Here is a 21,514-nt window from a genome sequence, read left to right on the forward strand (position 1 = left end):
AGTTGTGTTAGTGAGATATGTGTATGGTTTCTCATGACAGTAGCATGCTTCAAAGCATGTCTGATGCTCCTGTATCTGTGGTTCATCACAGCTTTTTCAGTATTAATTTTCGCTTGGGATTAAAGCTATAATAAGATACTGACTACTGCAATATATCAGGGAGGGGGCTAGAGGATAACTCCAATTACTTTTTCTTCTATACTTAAGTGGGAATGTGATACAATGTATTTGCTTTTGAAGATACGTTCTTCTGTCTCTCTTCCAAAAACATCACTGATTTTGGGTTTAAACAAATACAGGTTGGATGGGCCATCTAGAAATGCAACTTTCCAATAGTTAAAAGCTAGTCTGAAAAATTCCGCCCCCCCCTTCCCTTTTTTTATTGAGACAGCCTCCTAAATATTGCCATTTCATGTTACCTTCTGGACAGTTCTTTTCCTTCTTTCTCCCTTTGGAAAGCATGAATCTTCTCATCATTCTCAAAAAAGATGAGCTTTTTATGTTTTTTGTTTTCATGTTTTTGGGGCTTTTTTGCTTTTCTTTTGGTAGCTTCCGTTTAGTAACAAGGAACCAATCTGCTTATCCTTTGTCACTTGTATGTGCTAATTTGTTACGTATTATTTAACATAAAGGATTTTTTTGACAGCTGAAATCAGAAATTACTTGCTGTTAATACAGATTAATAACTGAGAATATTGTTAAATATAGACTCTATGAACTGGAAGTAGTGATAACTATGCTACATTGTTTAGATATAAAACAGCAGGTTGAAAAATTTAACCAGTCTTTAAACACCTGCCGATACAATTTTGAATTTACCCCTGATTAAGATGAATCTTGAGCTATTAGTGTTCAGGGGTTTTTGTTAGTTAGCTTTACCTGAAACCTCCGTGTTGTAGAGTGAACAACATACTGGTTTACCTCTGCCAGTTCGTTTATACTTCACTATTCTCTGCTAATATTAAATCTACACATGACTTGCTTTGAATGTAGAATTTCATTGTGAATCAGGTGTGGACCATGAGCGATGTAAATGCTGTAAATTGTGGAACGAGAGCAGGTTTGACAAGTATGTGACAAGTTTCACATAAAACTTGTGGATCTGTGTTGCATTATCGTGGCATGTTTTTACAGGAGTGCCGTAACTCATCAAGTCCTGCCCTAGTTTCATTTGCGAGTTTGTATTTCTAGATGACTTTAATTTAGGTACAATATCTATCCCATTTTTTTAAAATAGATGTTTATCAGTTTGGTATATCTTTTAGAGCTGGTGTGATACGAATGGGCCTTATTTTTTGCTTAATTTTTGACGTTAGAAGTTCAAATCTACTCTCCTAATGACTTAATGAGAAATAATTCTGGAAGCCAAGTGTGCTAAATCTTTGAGAATGAGAAATGAGTTAGCAGAAATTTGAAAGTGTGTTCTTTCTGAGGGGAAAGCGTTTTCAGTTTGCCTTTATGAAAAAGTGAGACAAACTCATTTCTTCCATTCTCCTGACTTCTCTGGGTGCTGTTTACTGAAAAACCCTAATATTCTATGTTAGTGTATATGCACAAGCTACATTTTAACCTGCAGCCTATTATGATAGTCATAGAATTGCTATCATTGACAGAGTTTCTAGACTAGTAAAATTCAATGTTCATAACTTATGTCATCCATCCTGTTTATTGTCCATCTTAATGGAAGAATGAGATACTAATTGCCTGTTGAAGGAGAGAATACATGTGTCTTCTTTAGTTTCTTGTATGATTGTGAATGTAATGCATTGATGGATGTTTGCTTACACAGAGGTGGTATTCCAGCAAATAAGTTGGCAAGAAAAGATAAAGAGAAACAGACTTGAGCATACTTGACTTCTCCAAAGTGCTGCATCAGACTTTTATATTTCTGCAAAATATAGCTGTTTATGCATTCAGGCAAAAGAAGTTTGGCATTATATATATTATTACTATGTTCGTGTAAGTTAATGGTTTTTTCCCAAGCGAACTAAACAGTTATGTGATGAAATATAATATCCAGTTCTCTTCTTTATTAAACATCCTAATTCAAAAGTTTTCATATGTTTTGAATTATCTTTATGTATGTTCTTTTCTTTCCAAGGGTTCTTAGTATAAACACTCCATAAAAATGAACATCTCAGTAAATGGTCATTTTTACACTTCCATTAATCTACCTTTCCTCTCTTGCATGCCCAGACCTTAAGAAAAGTTAGGTTAAAAATACAGCTCTATTTTTCTCCATCTCAGCTGTAATCTTCCATGTTCTGTCATGAAGACTGGTACACTTCCTTTTTTTTAATCTATCTTCCATTTTTTAGGTTTTCAGACTAAAATGGACTTCTTCTCATGTCAAGGTTAAAAAATTATGGCTTCACAAAGCATGCTTCTCTTAGCCTGCTCTAAATAATACTATTAACCTTCAGCCTTCCCAGTCTGATGTCTCTTTCATTTCAGGACTATTTTCAAAACTGTTATTCTTATTTTCAGAACCCTTTATTGGATGTCTCTTAACTTCATGCCTTTTCAGGCTATGTAACATCTGCCATCTCTGTCCCTCCCAAAGTTTCAACTCTGGGTCAGTGGCAGAAGTTCGTTTCTGCTCCCAGACAACTTCTGAACGCATCATTAATTTTACTTTCTTATGGGTGCATTAAGACTGCATGAGACTGTAATTAATTTCAGCGAAAGAACGAGTCATGAAATAGCCTATTTTAGATGAGTTGCTGGTAGGGGCCTCTTGGATGTCTTCCATTAACAATATTCATGAGTATGTGTACATTATTTCCCATCCCCCAAATTGATTCCAGCCTTATCTTTAGGTTATGGTTAAATTCATGTACTCCGTTAGGATTTTTTAAAATGTTCTGCAGAACTGGATCGTGCTTTTCTCCTTAAGAGTCCATGCACAAAAATAGTTCTGCAATTTCTAAACAGAAAAGCAGTTAGCATTTTAGTATTTTAGTACTTAGGTGTCTTTTTTTTTTTTTTTTTAATAATTTCAGAATTTACCATACTGATTAAATAGTCTAACTGATACTGCCCTGAGTTTTATATGGTAAGTGACTTGTGTTAAAGCAAGATTTAAAAAAAAAAGTCTGTGTTTAAATTAAAATGTAATGTCAATGTGAGCTTTGAATTTGCTGGGGTTGGGTCAATACATTTCTAATGAGCTAAAGGTTTAAAATGAGTGGAATATAAAAGTAGGCTTCTTGCGTATTAAAGAACTGTTACTGTGTCTCTGCACTTAAGGGACTAAATGATACAAACTATTTAAGTTGGGGCAAGTTTATCCTGCCTTAAGTTTCCAAGAAGTTGCTAAAAATTAACTCAGACAGTTGAGTTTAGTATTTTCAGTAGATGAACTGGGCAGAACTGTGTAGTGAGATTAAGACCACCAAGGACTGTAACAGTGTTGTGACGACTGAGCTGCTTTAATTGCTCATCAGCTGATTTCATATTCTTCATGGCCAAAGATGCTACTGTTTCTTTAAAAAAACCTGGTAAAACAAGTATGATATACTTAGTAACAGCTAGAAGCATCATCTGAAAGAAAATCCCAATGGGTTAATTGATAGCGCATGTAAATAACTCCTAGGAATTCTCCAAATACATGTGTCAGCTACTCCTACTGGTCTTTTTTTTAACTTTCTGGTTGGTTCCAAATAATGAGTTTTAGAACACATTTGAATAATTCCTTTTCCATTTGTTTTTATTGCTGCTTCTTTTATGTACGGATTCATCCTTTTGCTGAAAGAGACTGATGTATTACCATACTTCCGTTGATACTGATAGCCCTGTTCATAATTCATAGGAAAAACCCAATGTACTATGTAGCACTGCTGTCTCAAATCCATCACGATTCCTTGGTCTTGTTACCTTAAACCTTTGGAAATGTCTTCTCTTCTTTCCCTAGACCCATATGCTTGGCCTTCCATTAGCATAAACTGGCCAGAAAGAAGAAAGAGTTTCATCTTAGGCTCGCTGATGTGCTCTTTGGATAGTAGTCACCAGCAAGATGAAGGATCTGAAGGTTCTTCAAATTTCTCCCTCTTGTGGGGTGCATAAGAGGGATGACAACCTAACTGTGGAGGCAGAGCCTTGTAAGCAGAGCCAATTTGCTGATTCTAGATTCCCTTGCTATACGTATGTAAGAGAAAGGACGTTCTTAGTGAGGCCACTTGGAAACTACTCCCTTAAAAATGGTGTAGAGTCAGGCCTCGTAGGGAGCATGACAAGAGCATTCATAGCTAAACATTTCCATGCGTTGCACTCTCGGGAGGGGCTGCTTACGCCAGTTCACCTTGATTATCTATGCAGTCTGCAACTCGGTTCTACACTACTGACCCGCTGTTGGTTTGAGTGATGAAACTGAGAACGTTCTCCACTGTAATCTCATTATCTCCTTTGCAGAAAGTTGGAGAGAGAAGCAGTTGCAAACAAAAACTTGTTTTTCCCATCCCCCAAATAAGTCAGTCTAGAAGGAAAAGTCTAGAGCGAAGGACCAAGTTTCATACCTGAATGCCTGTGTCTTCCATTTTTATCTGTATTGTGTCCCCTACCCCCTGCCCAAATCCAAAGTTCATTTTTCACCATTGTGCTTTAGACTTGCTCTGATAATGTTCCTTCCTGATTCAATTTTACTATGTTTAAATTTTTTCTAAAATGTGCTTGGGGTGGGAAGAGGGTGTATTAATTTATATGATCAGTATGTACTTTATAGATAAGAGCATAGCTCTGTTAGTCTAGGGAACCAAAGTCTTCCATCCCCTCCCTACTTCCTACCCAAAGTCATTTAATCTAGATTTTTCTCCATCTGCGTGTCGTATTACTACTTTTCCAAGATACAGGAAAGGATTCCCTAGCATGGAGTTCTGATGGAACATGAGAAAGGCCAGCTCAGAGCAGTCGCTATCTGGTGCAGAGCCCTCCCACCAGGATAACTACTTTGAGGTATTTCAGAGAAAAGAAAATCTGTGGCAATTTGCTGTTCTACTCCCGAGACTTTTTAGCTTCTATCAGCTGGTGGCCAATTTCTATCCTAAAACGTGAAAGTCTCTTAACTCTACCTCACTGAACGGTGCTTGTAACCATGTTGTTGATCTTATAACTTCTGCAGTGCTTTTCTTTATTTTTTTTTGAAAGCCTGCTTTTTCTATATGTTCTTAATTGAGATTGGTCCTTAAAAAATTTCGAAAAGTGTCTAATTCTTATGATTGTGAAATAAATATTGAAAGTGTCTATCCTAAGTATGCAAACACGAGGACACAGGCTCAAGATTTCTTTTTACTCTTGGCCAACGTTTTAGAATTTTGTGGACTTGAATCCTGACTTTTCAGCCTTTGAAGTTTTAAAAGCTTAAATGTCTGCCTCTCTTATATGTAGCTGTTGTCTCACTTGAAAGGCTACCTTAGGACAGTAGGTTCTGTTGGTAGTGTCTGAACTGATAATGTAGTCTGAGGGCAGAAATTAGATGGATGAATGCTGATTTAGGCTTTCTCAGCTTCGAGAGAAGGATGTTTGATTCCTTGTATGGTATTTGCTTCATGGGGAAGAACATGGATTTATTAAAATAGAAGATTTTATGGCTTTGAGACCTGTTGGCTTCTTGTCAAGTCTGTGACATGTCATCTTCTCTCCCTCCTAGGTAGTATTCCTTGTCATGTTACCTTAGTTTGACAGAGCTTTCCAGGGAATAGCCTTGAAACGTGAATTTGTGACTAATTGTTTGTTACAGCGCTTAAATGATTGTAGACTGCTGTAGCCTATCAAGCCAGTTTTATGAAATGGTTATAAAACAAAGCTTACAGCTTCTTTGCTATAAGCTTTCCAACTGAGTATGCCCTTTGCATTTTCGTATGTGACTTCATTTGACTGTAGAGAGAATCACAAAGGAGTAGAGGGAAACAAGTTTAACTTAAACTGGAAATTATATGAAGCGTCATTTGTGTGTGTGCCTGTGTCTTCAGAATGAATCCGTAGTAGTGCTGAGCCAGGACTTTTCTTCTCCGAATCAGAGCAGTTAGAGATGTTGGTAAGGCTGTTCCTTTAAGGATAACTAGAGGTGGCAGGGAGCTGGTGTACTTCTGACTGACAATTTCTTTCCTTTATTCCCAAGTGGTTCATCAGAGTATTATGAATTGTGTTTTTCGTGGTAGGATTGAAGTGACTGCAGTGATGTCATGAAAAGATTGCACTTTGGGTAGATAATTCAAAGTCATGAATCATTGTCTACAAAGCAGAATTTTTTTAAACGTTAGTAAATGGCAAAAAAGTAACAAACCTAAGCAAATCAGAAAAAGCCTGACGTTTGCTGTAAAGAGAAACAGTGGTCATTAAAAAGTGAACTAGGAGAATAATGTGACTTTACTATTCTCTTTGATGTAATCTTTTGGTAAAGGTGTTGAAAAGAATTTCAAAGAATTTAGGAATTGTGTTATCAGTTTAGTTTTAAAAAGCTGAGTGCGGTTCAAATAAATTCTGTCCTGGTTGCCTAGGCTGGATAAGGGAAGTACATTCAGTGCAAGCTGTTATTTAACCTTTGCTTTTTCCTCCTCCTTTTCCTTTCCGTCTCCTGCTCTTCTTAAACCAACTGGAAACAAAAGCCCTACTTTTTGTAGCCTGCAAAGGAAACCTGCCATATGAGAACTGGGAATAAACTGATGAACTGACATCTGCCCGAGTCTGAAGTAAACTGCTTGAATGCTTTCCTTACATTAAAAGGGAGAGAAGAAGAGGTGTCTGTCATCTGACAGTCACCACTGAGAGACAGATTCCCTGGAGAGCTACCTCAACCCATTAAGTAAAAGAGTTCCCGTAGGGAAAATCATACGGGACCGCATCCCACGCATCCCACAGGGGCTTGTATTTATTGGACAAAGGGAAGAATGACTCTAATACTGCTGCACTCTAATCAGTGCAGACTGATGCCACTCGAACAGAGAGCTCCCTCTGGAGGAAGGGAAAAATAACACATACTGACTTCACTGCAGGAATATGTAGTGCATTTGAGCATCCTAGAGTTATACATTAATTATTTTATTTTTGTGATGACGGGTTGAATGGCAAGGTTTTATCAGAAACTTTTGTCCTTACATCATGGGAATGATGATAGTACTGAAATGTAATTAGTGGGGATAAAGTCGACTGGACGTATGCATTTCAGGTAGCAGGAACGACAGGGTCTTTTGGGTCATGTTGGTATGGGGTATCTGGCCAGCAAGAGATAAAGCAGAATTTAGCATGACTTGGTAAAGGGTTGGGACCCTGCGATACAATCATTTTTTAACTTTTTGAGCAGACTTTCTCCTTAAATAAGTGAATGGTTGTCTTTTTTTCCTAATTCTGTGTTATATGATTTGTTTAAAAACTTTACGTTTCCTATAACTTCTCGATTATTTTCATTCTTCTTTCAGCCAAAAATGCTGCATACAGCTATTCTGAAGACACTGCTCCTAGATGGTGAATCAGTCTATACCTTGACTTCTCACCCTATCTTGTTGCTTATAGCCAGGATAATCCTTGTGAAAGCAAGACACAAACTTGCATCTGTTCAGGTAAGAAATGTGACTAATCATTGTGGTTGCCAGGTACTCACTGGTTCTCTCATTCTTTTTTTTTTTCTTTTTTTTCCGTACCTCATTTGAGTCAGAATACCTCCCCTTCCATTTCTTTTCCCAGCTCTGCAGTTACTTCCTCAAACAAACAGTTTCAGCCAGCGATTACATTTAAACATAAGTATCTTTTTTCTTAAAGATAAAGTATTTTCTCACCGCCTTCCTTTAAAAGAGAAGGAAGATGCCTTCATTATGTGCAAAAATGAAGACAATTAAAAAGAAAGCAACTTTTTAAAAGATGGACGGTTTGTGACATTATATATATTAAAAAAAACATAAATGCCCTATAATGTTATGCAATATACGTATACTATAACCTTTTTCACAAGCTTTGGGATACCACTGAACACTGCTGTATGAATTCTCCGAGCCATGAATTCTAGATGCCAAGAAAGTCCTTTCTTTTGCTTTTATCATCTTCTGCCCCCTCCTGCAGGCATTTATGTAGAGACTACCTTAATTCTCTGCTGCGTTTGTTCATGTAAAAGAGGGAGGTATGAGTCGTCTCTTGAGAGGGTTTTTGCCTTTACCTCCTTTATAGATTAGCAGAAGGCTGGTTGGTAGAGGGACTTTTCAGGACTGGAAGACTCTTAACAGAGCAACTTCTCTCTGTTACATTCCAGTTAAACAGACTTTGGCTGAAGATCAAAATGCCACATGGTCCCCCTTTATGCTTGGCTGACAATATCCATTCCCAGCTGGGTCTTTGTATGGGGGCTGAATTAAACTGTGTGGGAGATGTTGGCTGTACTACATGTCTGGAAGCTGAGCTCTCCCATCCTTTTCCCTGTTATTCACAGATGAATGCTGCTGAATTCCAGCAACTGGGTCAGTCAGGGAGTCAGAAAATGTACCTAGTATAGAGAAGTCCCTTGCTACCTCCCCTCAGCCTGGCATTATTGGGGCTGCCTTCTGCCCAGTGGCAGTTTGATTACTTATGGCTATACCAAGTTTTGGTAGTAGTTCAAAGGCAGCAAATGATAAAAACTACTTTCATCAACAGGTCAACGTAATGATAAAAGGTTGCCGTTCTTTTTGATTTCAACTTGATTCAAAGGGAAGTCTCATAACGCTTTGCTGCTTACTGAAGATTAGTGTAAAGCAATGTAGAATAGGATAAAATACTCTGAAATCTGTCATCTAGAACATTGATAAAGCCCTGTGTTATTCACAAATGCTGTTATATATGGAAGATTAAATACTTGAAAATTATTGAAAAGACAATTCTTAACTTGGTTCCCAAAAAGCTAACTCTGGTAATAAAACATTATACAGAGCTCAACTGATTTACTTTATAAATAAGTTCTCTTATAACTTATTACAGAAATTTATAAATATGAAGAAAAAGAACTTTGTAAATATGTAGCCTCTAGTTCTACGATTTTTGAGTGGCAAGCTTCGGGCCCTAGGAAATTGTATCATTGAGCTAGATATTCACCTGCATGGGAAAAAAAATACTTCATTATATAATGTTAACTAAAGTTGTTTGAAACTTCTTACGTAGCTTGCCTTTGGGTTTCTAAATAAGTGATGAAATATTGTGATTTAACCTTTTTCACAAAGTCTCTTGTTTGTTTGCCTTTGCTCTGTTCAGCTCGTTAGCAAAAGTCATCCTGCATTGCTTTTTGAAATAGATATTATTATTCTTTTTGATAGCTTCTTTCTAGGGACATTACAGTCAACTACATCTGATTGATTTTGATGTTTTTGCTTGCATACTGTTCTATCGTTTGGTCTGAGTGATATAAACATAACTTGTATAAAAAGTTTGGAAGATAGCTCTATCTCAGCAATGCTCTAACATTTGTTTCATAGAAAATGATTAGAATCCTAACAGAAGCAGCAAAACTGGTAAGCATTAGAGCCTGTGTAGATGTATTCCCTACATTCACAGATGATAATCTTAAGTGTAATTTTATGAAAAGAATATTACATTTTCAGTTAGGTTTTCCATGCATATCCATCTGGTGCAGTTAAAGAGGGATAAGATATGCTGGGGGACTTATCTTTTGTGTACACAGCTTTCTAAAATCGGGTATTTTTTGAGCTGTGCTCTCTGCTCTGGAATGATTACTTAGCCCAGTAACGTATTTGCCCAGCTCAGATTTCACATACAAACATTAATGCTTTCTATTATGATTGTAAGGTGTTCTCCTGAGTAAGTTGTTTGAAAGTTAACAAAACTGCATTCAGATTTTAATTGAAATGAGAAAATACTTCCTTTGAAACCAGTTAACTCTAAGAGAAAGACTTACTGTCACTAGGGCATCTGGCTTAGAAACATATAGAAAGGATCGTTGCTTGCAGAGTCTAGTGTAATTGCAGATATTCTAAATTTGGAATTTGGTTGTCACTGTCCTTCAAAAAGGATGCAATTAGAAGACGGGAGAGCGGATACTGGTCCAGTTTCAAATTATGAACACTTACCATTATCTGGAGTGAATGGGCTGATGCAAGACGTTGGAGGAACTTCCTGTTCACTCAGAAAAGAGCTGTTGGGTGGCCCAGGCCTGTAACTGGGCAGTTCAGTACTGCAAAGTTCTAGTACCAACGTGTTCATCCCTATGTTATGGCTCGTTGTATTACAAGTTCTAGTGGGTAAGACTTACAGAGAGAGAGAAATATTCTAGGCTGTTCATCATGAGAAGGTACATTTATGGAGTTAGGCTTTTATGAACAAAAAAGTTGTGAAAGCTTTTATGGTCATTCTAATCAGTAAACAGTTATTGAAGTTGAAGAAAAAGAATCAAAATATAAAAGAGAAGAAAGATGGAAAGAAAGAGTTAGGTTCCAGGAATATAGGTGACTGCTGAGTCTGGAGCACATCTGCACTGTAAAAAGGAAGCTCTTGGTTCAATTACATACTTTATAGAGAGACTTTTCACTGTGATTTCCAGTCCAAGAAGAAAATGCACTCTGCAAACAAAAAAGATAAGCTAACAGTTTCTTTCAAAATGACTTAAAGGTAGTTGTCTGCTTAATGGACAGGTTTCACAAGACTATATCCTTTAAAACAGAGAAGAAAGGGAGAATGTCACTTAACTCATCAGTCCAGGTAAAAGCTCTGACGGAAATTTCTGAGCAGACTGCAGGGACAGTTCAAGACGTTACTGACCCTGTATGTGCCTTTTATTGTTGCTTCAGAGCAGTCATCTGACCAGAATGTGTGCGTGCATCTTAATCCCTCCTGTAAGAGGCAATACAATGGCAAATGAAATTTAGTGTACGCAGTGATATATGCGGGGAAAACATTGCGTAGTGACAGACTCTGAACCCATTACTAATCAGAAAAGAGATCTAGAGTTACACTAAACCTGTAGAAACATCAGCTTAATATTTAACAGCAGTCAGTGAAAGTAAATGGTAGGAATTATTAAACTATTAAAGGAGATTATTAAATTATAATCAAAATTTAAATTATAATTAAAATCGTAATTAAAGGACTGAAGACCAGAAGAGTGGCATATAGAAGTCTGTATACATGCATGCTGTGTCAACATATTAAGTACTGTGAGCAGTTCTGGTCCTCTTTCACCTGTCTCAGTCTTCCTTGTACCCTTACCTGAAGACATCCGAAAAGATTAAATAGAACAGGAAAAAGTGTACAGAAGGACAACACTGGATGATCAGAGATACAGAATGGCTTCCATACAAACAGTAACTGAGGTCTGTAGGACTCCTCAGTCTGGAAAGGCAACTGAAAAGTGAGAGATGATGGCTGCCTATTAAAACCATCAATGTGACAAGAAAAATGGAAAGTAAGGATCAGTTAGTTGTTTTGTTTTGTTTTGTTTTGTTTTTTGCTTTCTGTTAGAAGAATTAGGAGAGTAGCAAGTGGCTGGTCCAGAACAAACACAGAGGTATTTCTTTTATCTGCTATGTATAGAATTTTCTACCTGTGCAGGTTGTGGTCCTAAGGGTTTGCAGGGTTCAGAGAACAACTAGAGAAATTAACAGAAGAGCCTGTCAAGCTCTGTTGGAGCACAGCAGAGCTGCTCAAATATGCTCACCTTTATGCTAAATTAAAGCACACTTTTTATATAAACCGACTGCTGTAGCTGGTTTTATATTTTATGTAAAACCTGTATTTTAAAAACCACTTCTCTCTTTCTTTCTTTTTTTTTTTTTTTTGGCATCAGTATTTGTTATTCACTTAAAATATCGTTGCTTTCTTTCAGACTTTGTCTTGGTGGACTCTAAGGTGCGTGAATATTCACCAGCAGTTGTTAGAAGAGCGGTCACCAGAGCTATTCTCTCTTGCCCAGGACTGTATAAAACAAGGTATGTTTCTAGTTACTCTATTTGCTGGCCTACAGCACCAGCTGTTGGATATCTTCAGGGAAGGAAGTTTTTAGGCACAACTCTTGCAACATGAAGCTTATCAGGTCCTTATGGAACTGCAGAGCAGAAAAGGAATTCATTTAAATTGAGATGGATTTGTGTGGCACATGCTATTTCTGAGGATGCAAGCCAGGAATATCTGATTGCAGACAAAGATTCCCCCCACCATGCATATCACTGTTAGCTTATCACAAGCTAACCTGCAGGCATTTTGTGCAGTTTTCATTTTTCATTTACTGATCTTATTTGGGTTTGAAAGGTGAATGTCCCTGCTCTTTTGCATCTTTATGAGGGAGATTAACTTTTTTTCCTGTTCTATCTGCACCTAAATTTTGAGATTTGTTACCTCTCTGAGCTGTACGTTGAGAAAATAGATAACATTAAATTATGAAATAAATATTGATGTTCATGAAAGTGTAATTTAGAACATTAAAACGTCAAATGTAATTGCATTGCTTGGGATTTTTGTTTTAAGAGGAACAAACCTTATTTCTATAGACTAGTCTAGATCATTTGCTACAGCAACTGATAAAGCTGAAAAGCAGACAACTTTTATGCACGTTGGTCCCTCGTCAGTTGATTTGTTAGCTGAAGATTATTTAATTTCACAAGCCGAAAGTTAAGTACTTTTAATAAATTCTATTTTGCATTTAGAAATGAATTATGATCTGTCATCTTTGGCAAAAGAAGACAGATCATCTTAAATGCCAAAGTTTCAAGTCTCCCCTCTCCTACCCCACCTTAATGAAAGAGCTTTTTTGATCTGAACCATCCGCAGGTTCAAGGATTGCACATAATTTCCAAACAGGAAGTGTTTTTTTGGTCCTTGAGGAACTTCCAGCTAGGTAGCAAAGACATAGTTAGTACGGTAATGAAACTGTGAAGAGGATTTCATTGGATCCTTTGCAGTAAAAAAGCAACAGACCTAATGCTCTTTCTGGATGCTATAAGAACTGGCTGTGGAAGGGTTTTGTTGTGATTGATCTAACCTGTAGTTCTTGTATTATTTATACTTCATTAGAAAATTTTGAATGAATTTCTGGAATAAAGCCATACCGTCTTATATTGGTATGGGACATACCAAATTCTAAGACAGAATTCTTAAATTCTTTAGTCTAACTTCAAAATTTGTAGTCCTTAGAATGGTGGGAGCGTTGTTGATTTGTTGCATGTATTAGAACATAACTGATAGATGTTACTTAAGCACATCAGGTTAAATTAATTGGCATGTTACTTTTTAGGCTAAGGGCTGGGGGTGCGGGCTGGAATTTAGCTGGTGCAAACAAGCAAATTTAAGATGCATTTAAATTTCCAAAATAATTTGTAGCAAATTGAGTTTTACTTAAAAAATGGTTGTCACGTCAATCTAGTGGGATGAGTTTTACAAATTTAACTCATTTAACTGCTTGCATTAACAATAGAAATTCCTTAAAATATGGCTTTGAAGGTATGTTATAAAGCCTACTTCTCAAAGCCATTTCAGAAATGGAGATTTGAGTAGATGGTTAGCTGTTTGAGAGGATTATTTTGCTTGATTTGATGGTTGTAAATGAGTTTTATCGGACAGAATTGCTGTTGCTTACTTTTAATGTTTCAATACGTGAATATTTGTGTGTCGGGTTGTACAGGGCTTTTAGAATTTATATTTTCTAAATAGTTTCATAAAAATATCTATGAATTTTATATTATGAAACGAGGGATTTTGGTGTGCTTCTTTCAGATGCGGAGTTAAGGAGATGTATTATTCTTTTGCTGCATATGCATCAATACTAAATACGAATAAAGCTGTGTGTTTTGAGTGACCTATTTTGAGAACCTTGGGTATAGTTTCCAGAGAAGGTGATGTAATGTATACTTAGAGCTGTAGTAAGCTTTGCCAGGCGAGTTACACTAACTGCTCTAATCGTTTATTTACTTTCTAATTTATTTAAGCCATCTGGAATTTTGAACAGATACCTTTACATCTCTTAAAATAAATACTTAATAAACGATTAAAATGGTCTTTGATTAGGCCTTGAAAAACCTGCGTGCTTGTTCTGCTTCCAATCAACTGGGAAATTTTGTCTGAATTACTGGAGGACAGGACGTTAACGTTCAGGAGAGATTAGCTTCTCCATTTTTAATATGTTGGTTTTGAGGGTAATGGTCAGCGTCACCGCCCGACTATGAGAGCTGCAGGGCTGCGCCGCTGCTCTCAAGCAGCTGGTGTACGGCAAAACCAGGGCTTCCTGCCATCTCCCGTTCCTCAGGGCCCCTCACCAAACATGGCACAGGGTGCCAGAGGGCTGCCTGGCAGCGACATCAGGACTCCCGTGCAGCCAAACTGATACTAAAAACAACGGGAAACTTTCCACAAAGGTCTTTAGAGTATTAAGGCTCCAGTGTCTAAACTTACCAAGTCTTGCAACTAGCATCGCAAGGAAAAGACAGCCAGATGGGGAGTAGTAAGACTGCAACGCAGTGCGTCGCTCTAGAACAATATTGTGAATGTTTTTAAACCAAGTAAGTTAAACAATTGGTACGTTTATAGATTTATTACTCTAAGAAAATTTGGGGTTTAATTGTCAAACCAACCGTAGTGAATGTTTCAAAAGATGATTAATCAAAAAGAAAGGATTTATACGCTTCTTTGGTTCATCACTGTAGGAGCATGTATGGTTTTGGCACATGATTTTATTGTAAATAGTTTTATACTCAGATCACTGTAACTTTTCAGCGATTGAGAAACCAGGAAGTAACTTACAATTATAGAGCATAACCTGTTTTTTCTTTTTTCTTTGAAATTGAATGAAAATTGCTTGATCAGAAAGTTGCATTCTTGTCAGGTTTCCACTTGTGTGCCTGCATGTTCAGTGCCTTGTAGGCTTCACTGCGCTGACAGCAGCCCTTCAGTGTTTAGTACCTCAAACTGCTCTAAGGAATCCATACAAATGTGTATCTGTGTTTGGCGTAAAACCATGGGTGAGTTTTTGTGTGCAGCCTCACAGAAAACTAATTTTTTCTCATGTAAACGTGATTTTTGTCATTTGGGAAGCCGTCAGAGCAGCATTATGCGCACGCAGAGTATGGAAAGCTGGCAAATAGGACAGACGTCCCAAATCACTTATTGGAAGTGTTTTTTAGAAAAAGAGTAAAATAGCTTTTACTAGAAATTCCATTGCTTTGTGGTCTTATGTGAATCATTCTCTTTTAAAAAAGAAAACTTATTTCGTAAGTATGAACAAAAGTATGAAACACCTCAGATGGCTTGTACATGGAGAGCGTGCATTACCTAGATGTGAGATTACTATTCAGCTGACTTTCTCAGTCTTGAAATAATGTGTTTGAAGTTGTCTTTGTGTCAAAAGTGGTGACTAAATTGCACAAACTTTGTGCTTAAATAGTTGCAGTCCCTTGAATTTTTTCTAAGGATTAAGTTATAAGCTTGCTGCATTTTCTGTCCTATTTCAGTTGAAAGCCATTGGAGTAATATTTATAAATTACTGATTTGCTTTCATCAAGCAAAACCTTTCAATGCAGATGTTGAAAAAAAAAGTTAAATTTCTTTTAGAATTGGCGGGAGGTATCCATGTAAATTTTTAAAAAGAGTATTGTAATACTTTATGTGGTTCTTTTATAGCTGTGTATGAAGTAAGTTCAAGCTTATTGTTAGCTTCCAATCTTAAATGAAATGCAACATTTTGATGATTAATGAGTGTTGTGATTCTTACTGTACCAGAATATTCTTTTGTCATTTATTGTGTTTTGGTAGATAGAATTGAAATAAATAAGGAATGTGAATACTTCTACACTAGATGAAAAAATATCAAATCTTTTCCTAGAGACTTCAGATTTCTTTACCTGTTGTTCAGATGGAGAAGGTGGTCATCATCGCTCAGCAAGCCAGTAATTGTTAAAAACGGAACTAGAGTCCTAACTCCCCATTCAGTGCTTAATTCACTAGCCAAATTTTCTCATCTGAAGCCTGCTAATTAAGGAGGGATTTTTTTTTTTTTTTACCTCTACTCACTGTTTTCTAAGTTCCTGTATTCTTCAGTAGGTCCTAGATGATTCTTGTTTTATATTTCCTACAACAGTAATATCCCAGCTCAGCTTGACAGTAAAATGCAAGAGAGAATTAAACTGTCCTTTGTTCTTAGCCTAGTAGTAGTCCTTAGATATGCAACTTAAAATGTTGCTTATCTTTAAAACCACACACTCAGTGTATAAGATGTGTAAAGAACAACAGATCTGCCTTAAGCATAGCAGTATTTCAGTCCTGTTTTTTTAAGTAAGTATGTATGTTTTAAATATTCTCCTGGGTTGTGTCCTGATAGCTTCTCTTTTTTCTTTTTTTGATTTGCAGTGACAGAAGCGGAAAATTTGTTCACAGGTGGTGAAAGCTGGCACTTAGAAGTTCAGTTCAATCTTGAGTGTGCCTACACGTTTTTGTATTACTATGAGTATAAAAAAGCTAAACAATGTTTCAGTACAGCTAAAGATACAACCAAACTGCAGATCAGTCTGACAGGTAAGTTTTGCTTGCAAGGTCTATGAAGATGGTTGGTTAGACCTAACTAACTCGTAGCTTTATTTTTTTACATATCCAAGAAAAAAGAAATATATTTTGAAAATTCTTCGCTTTGAACAGTTCCAACTTATTCATCTTTTAAGAATTAGCATTACTTGGAAGAAGCAAGATAAATATTCCATGTAGTGGCAGTGTCACGCTTAATATGAGTGTCTGAGCACCTGTAATCCTTTAACACACGTGCTATGATCCTTCTTTGTCATATTTCAGTAGTCTATTAAATTCTAGGTGCAGTTCGCTCCGTTAAAGGACTCCTGGAACTAGCTGGTGTCACAATCTGTAGTGATGAATATAAGTTTTTTCCTTTTGAGACACTTGCAAGGAAGTCTGCATGAGGATTTGATACAGACTTTCACCTTTTGAGCCACTGGTTTAAATCTACCCCATGTGAATAGCATTTAAAAGTCACTCTCAGGACTGCTCTTATCACAGGATATAAGTGAGATAAGTCAAATTTCTGACAAATAGATCTATCACGGATTCAGTGACAGTATAGACTTTATATTTATCCTTTCAGCCGTAAGCAAGAATTAATTGTTTGGAGTCAGCCAGATTAGATTCCCGCACTTGTAATTTCTGTTGAAATTATACATACAGATATCAGATTGTTTGGTTGCCAGCCTGGTCCTGCTTCTGAATGCACTAATTGCTTCTCTAAAAATAATAAAAAAAAAAAAAGAGTAAACAAAATGATGTAAATGCACGGCTTTTCCATGTGAGAACTTCGGTCCTGTCTGGGTAGAAATGCAAAAACCTATGTTAAGGTTCTTCTATGTACTTATTAGCAGATTAGGACTGAAGAACTGAAATTTAAAGCCTCCTTACCAATTACACCACCTTATCTCACAAGATTAGCCAGTCTTTCCTGTTTAGATTAGAGCTGCCGCTACCCCTGCGTATTTCATCAGTTTGTTTAATATTTTAATAAAAATATGTTAGACTTGTTTTGGTACTCCGTACTCATTTATTCAAAAGTTCTAAATGTTAACTTTGGAAAATCCTTAATGGAAATCTTGTGGCAAAATGGATGCTTTCATGTAACTATGATTGAATTGTTTATATTTAGTGGTTTTTGAGATTAGCGTAATTTCCATATATTTGAATGAATTCCATGCATTTCAATTGATCCTACCCCTTCTTTCCTACTTTAGTAGAACACTAATCAACAAAATGGTCTCTGATGCAAATAGGGGTGAGATGCTCCAATTCTGGAGATACCATATTTCCAAATTTCCTTTGAGAATTAAGCAACTTATAACCAAAAATTTACTGAAGTAGTCTTGCTTGTCTGAAAAATGCATTTTTGAAACCAATGCAGTAGCTGAGATGTGACATTGTTGTGTTCTGAACTAAGCTGATGTTAAACGTGTGACGTGTACTTCAAAATTGATATTATGAGGTGTTTTTGTTTAAAATTAACCCAAGTTGTTTTGTTTAAAATTAACCCACTACCGCTAATGATACTTAAACTGAAAAAACTTAATAAATCGAGAACAAGTAAAAATCAAAGTGGCAGGTGACTATTAATTGATATTTCTCAGTTTACAGCTTTGTGCGTTTTTTCTTTAAAAGAGACTTTTGGATTTCTGATGACTAATTTCCCTAAACTTAACCTAGAAGAAAGCTGCTGTTCAATAGAAAAAATAAGTTTGGATGCACTGGAAGGATTTGTATTTTTTATTACTCTACCAAGAGGTTATGGTGGTCCCAGAGAGAGACTGCTGTAATCTGGTGTCTCAGAAAAATGTTGTTGTGAAACTCCTAAAAGTTCTCTGGTTTATCTCCATAAATCTATTAGAATAGTTGTGAACGATGTCTAACCTGAAGGCAAATTAAGTGAACCGAACATGTGGGAATTGTTGCCATTCTCGACAAACTCGTTTGACATGCATGTTTTGGCTAAATAGAAAGAATGTTACATCATCAAGAAAGACTTTGCTTTAATGTAAAACTGCAACCTCTAGCAAAGATATTTTTAAGGCTTTTGGAAGGAATTTCCTTTTTAGGAGAGGACTTTAAGAGGTTATTGTTCTTTAATGATTGTAGTCTGTACTAGCAGAATGTTTTGTTAAGGCGTGGAACTTAATATGCTGTTTTTTAAGAGAGAATTTAGAACCCACGTTTTCCAAAGTTATTTTAGAAATGCGTGACTAAATCATACTTGAAGATGCAAGTACTAAACTTGCAGATGTTTTGGCTTGTGTTTTTTTCAGGCCTGTGCTATATTCAGATCTATACATTATTCATCGTTTATTAAAAAGCATCCCTATAGATCTCACAATGAGTCACAACTGTCCATAACTCCACAGCAGAATTTCCAATAAAATAAATGGCTGTGGTCCTTCTTACATACAAATTTTCTAAAATGAAGGGTGGTAATCCTAAATAAATTAAAGATCAACAGGTCTCAAGGATTAATAATCCTGAACACTGAGATCTGCATATTGTCTGTTTATTGTTTTCATGCCCGATAAGGCATCCCTGGGAACTTTCCATATGGGGGAGAGAGAAAAATCTCTATGGATAAGCAGACTCCCTCTCTTCTGTGAGAACTTATGATGGTATGAAGCAAATACTTTTTTTCCAATCTTGAGTACACGTGATTTTTTTTTTTTAATGGAAAAATGTCTGTTTTATCCCTGTAATCAGCAAAAGGATTCCTTGCTAAAGAGAAATGAGGAAGGTCTCAGACATAAACAAATGGCAATTTCTAGAAGGTAGTAAGTAAAATGCTAATAGTTTATTGGTACCAGCATAGCTTTGCAAGTGTTTTATTCAGCTGTTTAAGCAGGAAGGCATTATAGGATGTAAATTCAGCATAATGACTTGCAAGTATCATTAAAACTGAGAATTAAGTGCTACTGTGTACGTATTAGTATGAATCCTCCTCACCCAGTGCTTCACTCTCTCTGTAGATTGTCTTGTGATTATAAGGTGATATTTTAAAACCCTTTTCACTTCATAAACTCTTAAAACAGGACTCTCCCATTAAAAGTGGTGATGGGCAGAAGAGGAAAAATCAGTGTGGTTACTAGTTTCCCTGCTGCCCTCTTTCTACCTGCAGGAAAAAAGGGAGGTAGGGGTGGATGTCTGCTATTTCTGTATCTGTGGCAGGTGACTCTTACTGCCAGTGACCTCATCCTCTGGCCCTTATCCCCTAAGCACACGAGCAGTTAATCGTCTTTACTTCAAAGTTTTTATGCTCTGCAAATTTTCAAAGCTGTAATGAAATTAAGGCCTGTTCATTTGAGTTTCATCTCCATTGGCTCTGCGAAACCAACAGTGGGTCAATGTTCAGTTCTCCTCCTTTTCTTTATGTTTAAACTTTCACAGTTCACATTACCTGGACATCGCATAGTAGTAAGCAAGCAGACCTCTAAAAGTTATGGAGCAGTTTTTCGTTCCATTTTTGGCTTTGGTTAGGAGTCTGTGTCCGTGCTGAAATTGCCCTGTGATTTCTGACTGCAGCTTGGAAAGAGGCTGCTAACAGAGGAAGAGCAGCTATGTTTTCCTTTTCAATTTGGTGTAGGTGTCCTCCTGATTAATTGCCATCCTAAAAGCTAGTAGAAGTTGTCTGAGTGTCTAATAAAGACCTGAAGAAACAAAACTGGGAGGACTTTGGCAGTGTGTATTTGGAGTATTGATTACTGCAGTAGGCTGGCAGTGTTGGTTTATTGCATCACTCCCATGGTAGTTTCACAGGAGCTTCTGTGCTCGATTGTGGCAATGGCATGTCTGTGACCCCTAGACGGTCTGAAATATTTAAAATGATGGCCTATAGCTATAAAACATAATTTCGAAAATGTATACTTTAGAAAATGTCATGTCCATTAAAAGTAGTCATGTGAACTGCAGTAACACAGAGCAAAGAGGTTTTCCTAAGAAAAACTTGTGCAGGCTATCTAGTTATTGTAATAAAATACAGGTGAAAGGGATGGAAAAGAGTATGGAAGCGATGCAAAGGTGAGGAAAAATTAAAGGCTTTTTTCCTCTCCTGTTTTCCTTCTGTCCTCTCCGCCTCTCTCCGTCCCTGCCATTTAGGATTCAGGCATCTATCTCTTGACCTTACAAACTGATTTAGCCCTAGAAATTAAAATAATGGGGTTTTGTGGATATTTCCATCCTGATCGTATATTCTGAATGTTCTACAAATCTGTAGCTTTCACAGAAGCAGTCAAAGCTGCAAATGCCCAGAAGTTTAACTTCAAAAGTTATTTTTTTCTAAGATTAATACCTGTTTCAAGCTTTCAAACTGTTGAACTGTTTGCCCATTTTAAGGTATCATGGGATTTTTATTTGCCTAAGTGTCTCCCTGTTGTGAATTACTTTCTTTTAGCAGGCAAATTGAACAACTGTTTTCAGTTTATTACTAGTATTTTAAAACTGAGAACAGATAAAATGTGATGAGTATGGATTTTCAAGAGACAATATGAAAGTTACGGAGAATTTTCCGAACTTTAAGTTTGTTTATATATTTGTAATATCTATTTATGTATGTGTGCTACCTAGCAGTGAGGAAGCATGTATTTCATTGCAAGCCGATCAAGCAAAGTTAAACCACTCCTGAGTCTTACAGGTTAATTCTCGGCATGTTTCTTTCTTTTGCATTCCGTAAGCAATTTCTGATATATGATGGGATTACTGTTTTATAGTGGTCAGTAACTTGTTTTAACTTTGTGTAGGTGCTTTGGGGAAAAGGACACGATTTCAGGAAAAATATGTTGCACAGCTTATTCTGGATGTCCAAAGGACAGATAAATTCCTTCTTCCTCACCGTGAACTAAGTCCAGCACCTACTCCTGTAGAAAAGTTAACGATGGTATGTATTTGAGAAGAGTTGGTCTTTAACTTCTTAAAATCCAGTTGGGATTTTTCATGCACTTTAATGAAAACATTTGGAAGCTTTTCTTAGGTGTTTGCAAGGTGGAAGTGCGTGGTGCCTAGAAGGAGCTTGCCTTTGATTTCTGAAAGTTTTTGGACAAGATGTGGG

The 21,514-nt window shown here is 36.7% G+C and overlaps 1 protein-coding gene across 3 annotated transcripts in view; it reads left to right on the forward strand.

Moving 5' to 3' along the window:
* The window catches only part of TTC27 (tetratricopeptide repeat domain 27), a 135,886-nt gene that overhangs the window by 10,086 nt on the left and 104,286 nt on the right, over positions 1-21,514 (forward strand). For all 3 annotated transcript variants that reach the window (XM_068939405.1, XM_068939406.1, XM_068939408.1), the window contains 4 exons: positions 7,413-7,553; positions 11,792-11,894; positions 16,300-16,464; positions 21,207-21,343. In XM_068939405.1, coding sequence (XP_068795506.1) covers positions 7,413-7,553; positions 11,792-11,894; positions 16,300-16,464; positions 21,207-21,343 — 546 coding nt within the window. The remainder of the gene's footprint in view (positions 1-7,412; positions 7,554-11,791; positions 11,895-16,299; positions 16,465-21,206; positions 21,344-21,514) is intronic.

This window comes from Struthio camelus, chromosome 3 (assembly GCF_040807025.1).
Source record: "Struthio camelus isolate bStrCam1 chromosome 3, bStrCam1.hap1, whole genome shotgun sequence".
In the NCBI taxonomy this organism is placed as follows: domain Eukaryota; kingdom Metazoa; phylum Chordata; class Aves; order Struthioniformes; family Struthionidae; genus Struthio; species Struthio camelus.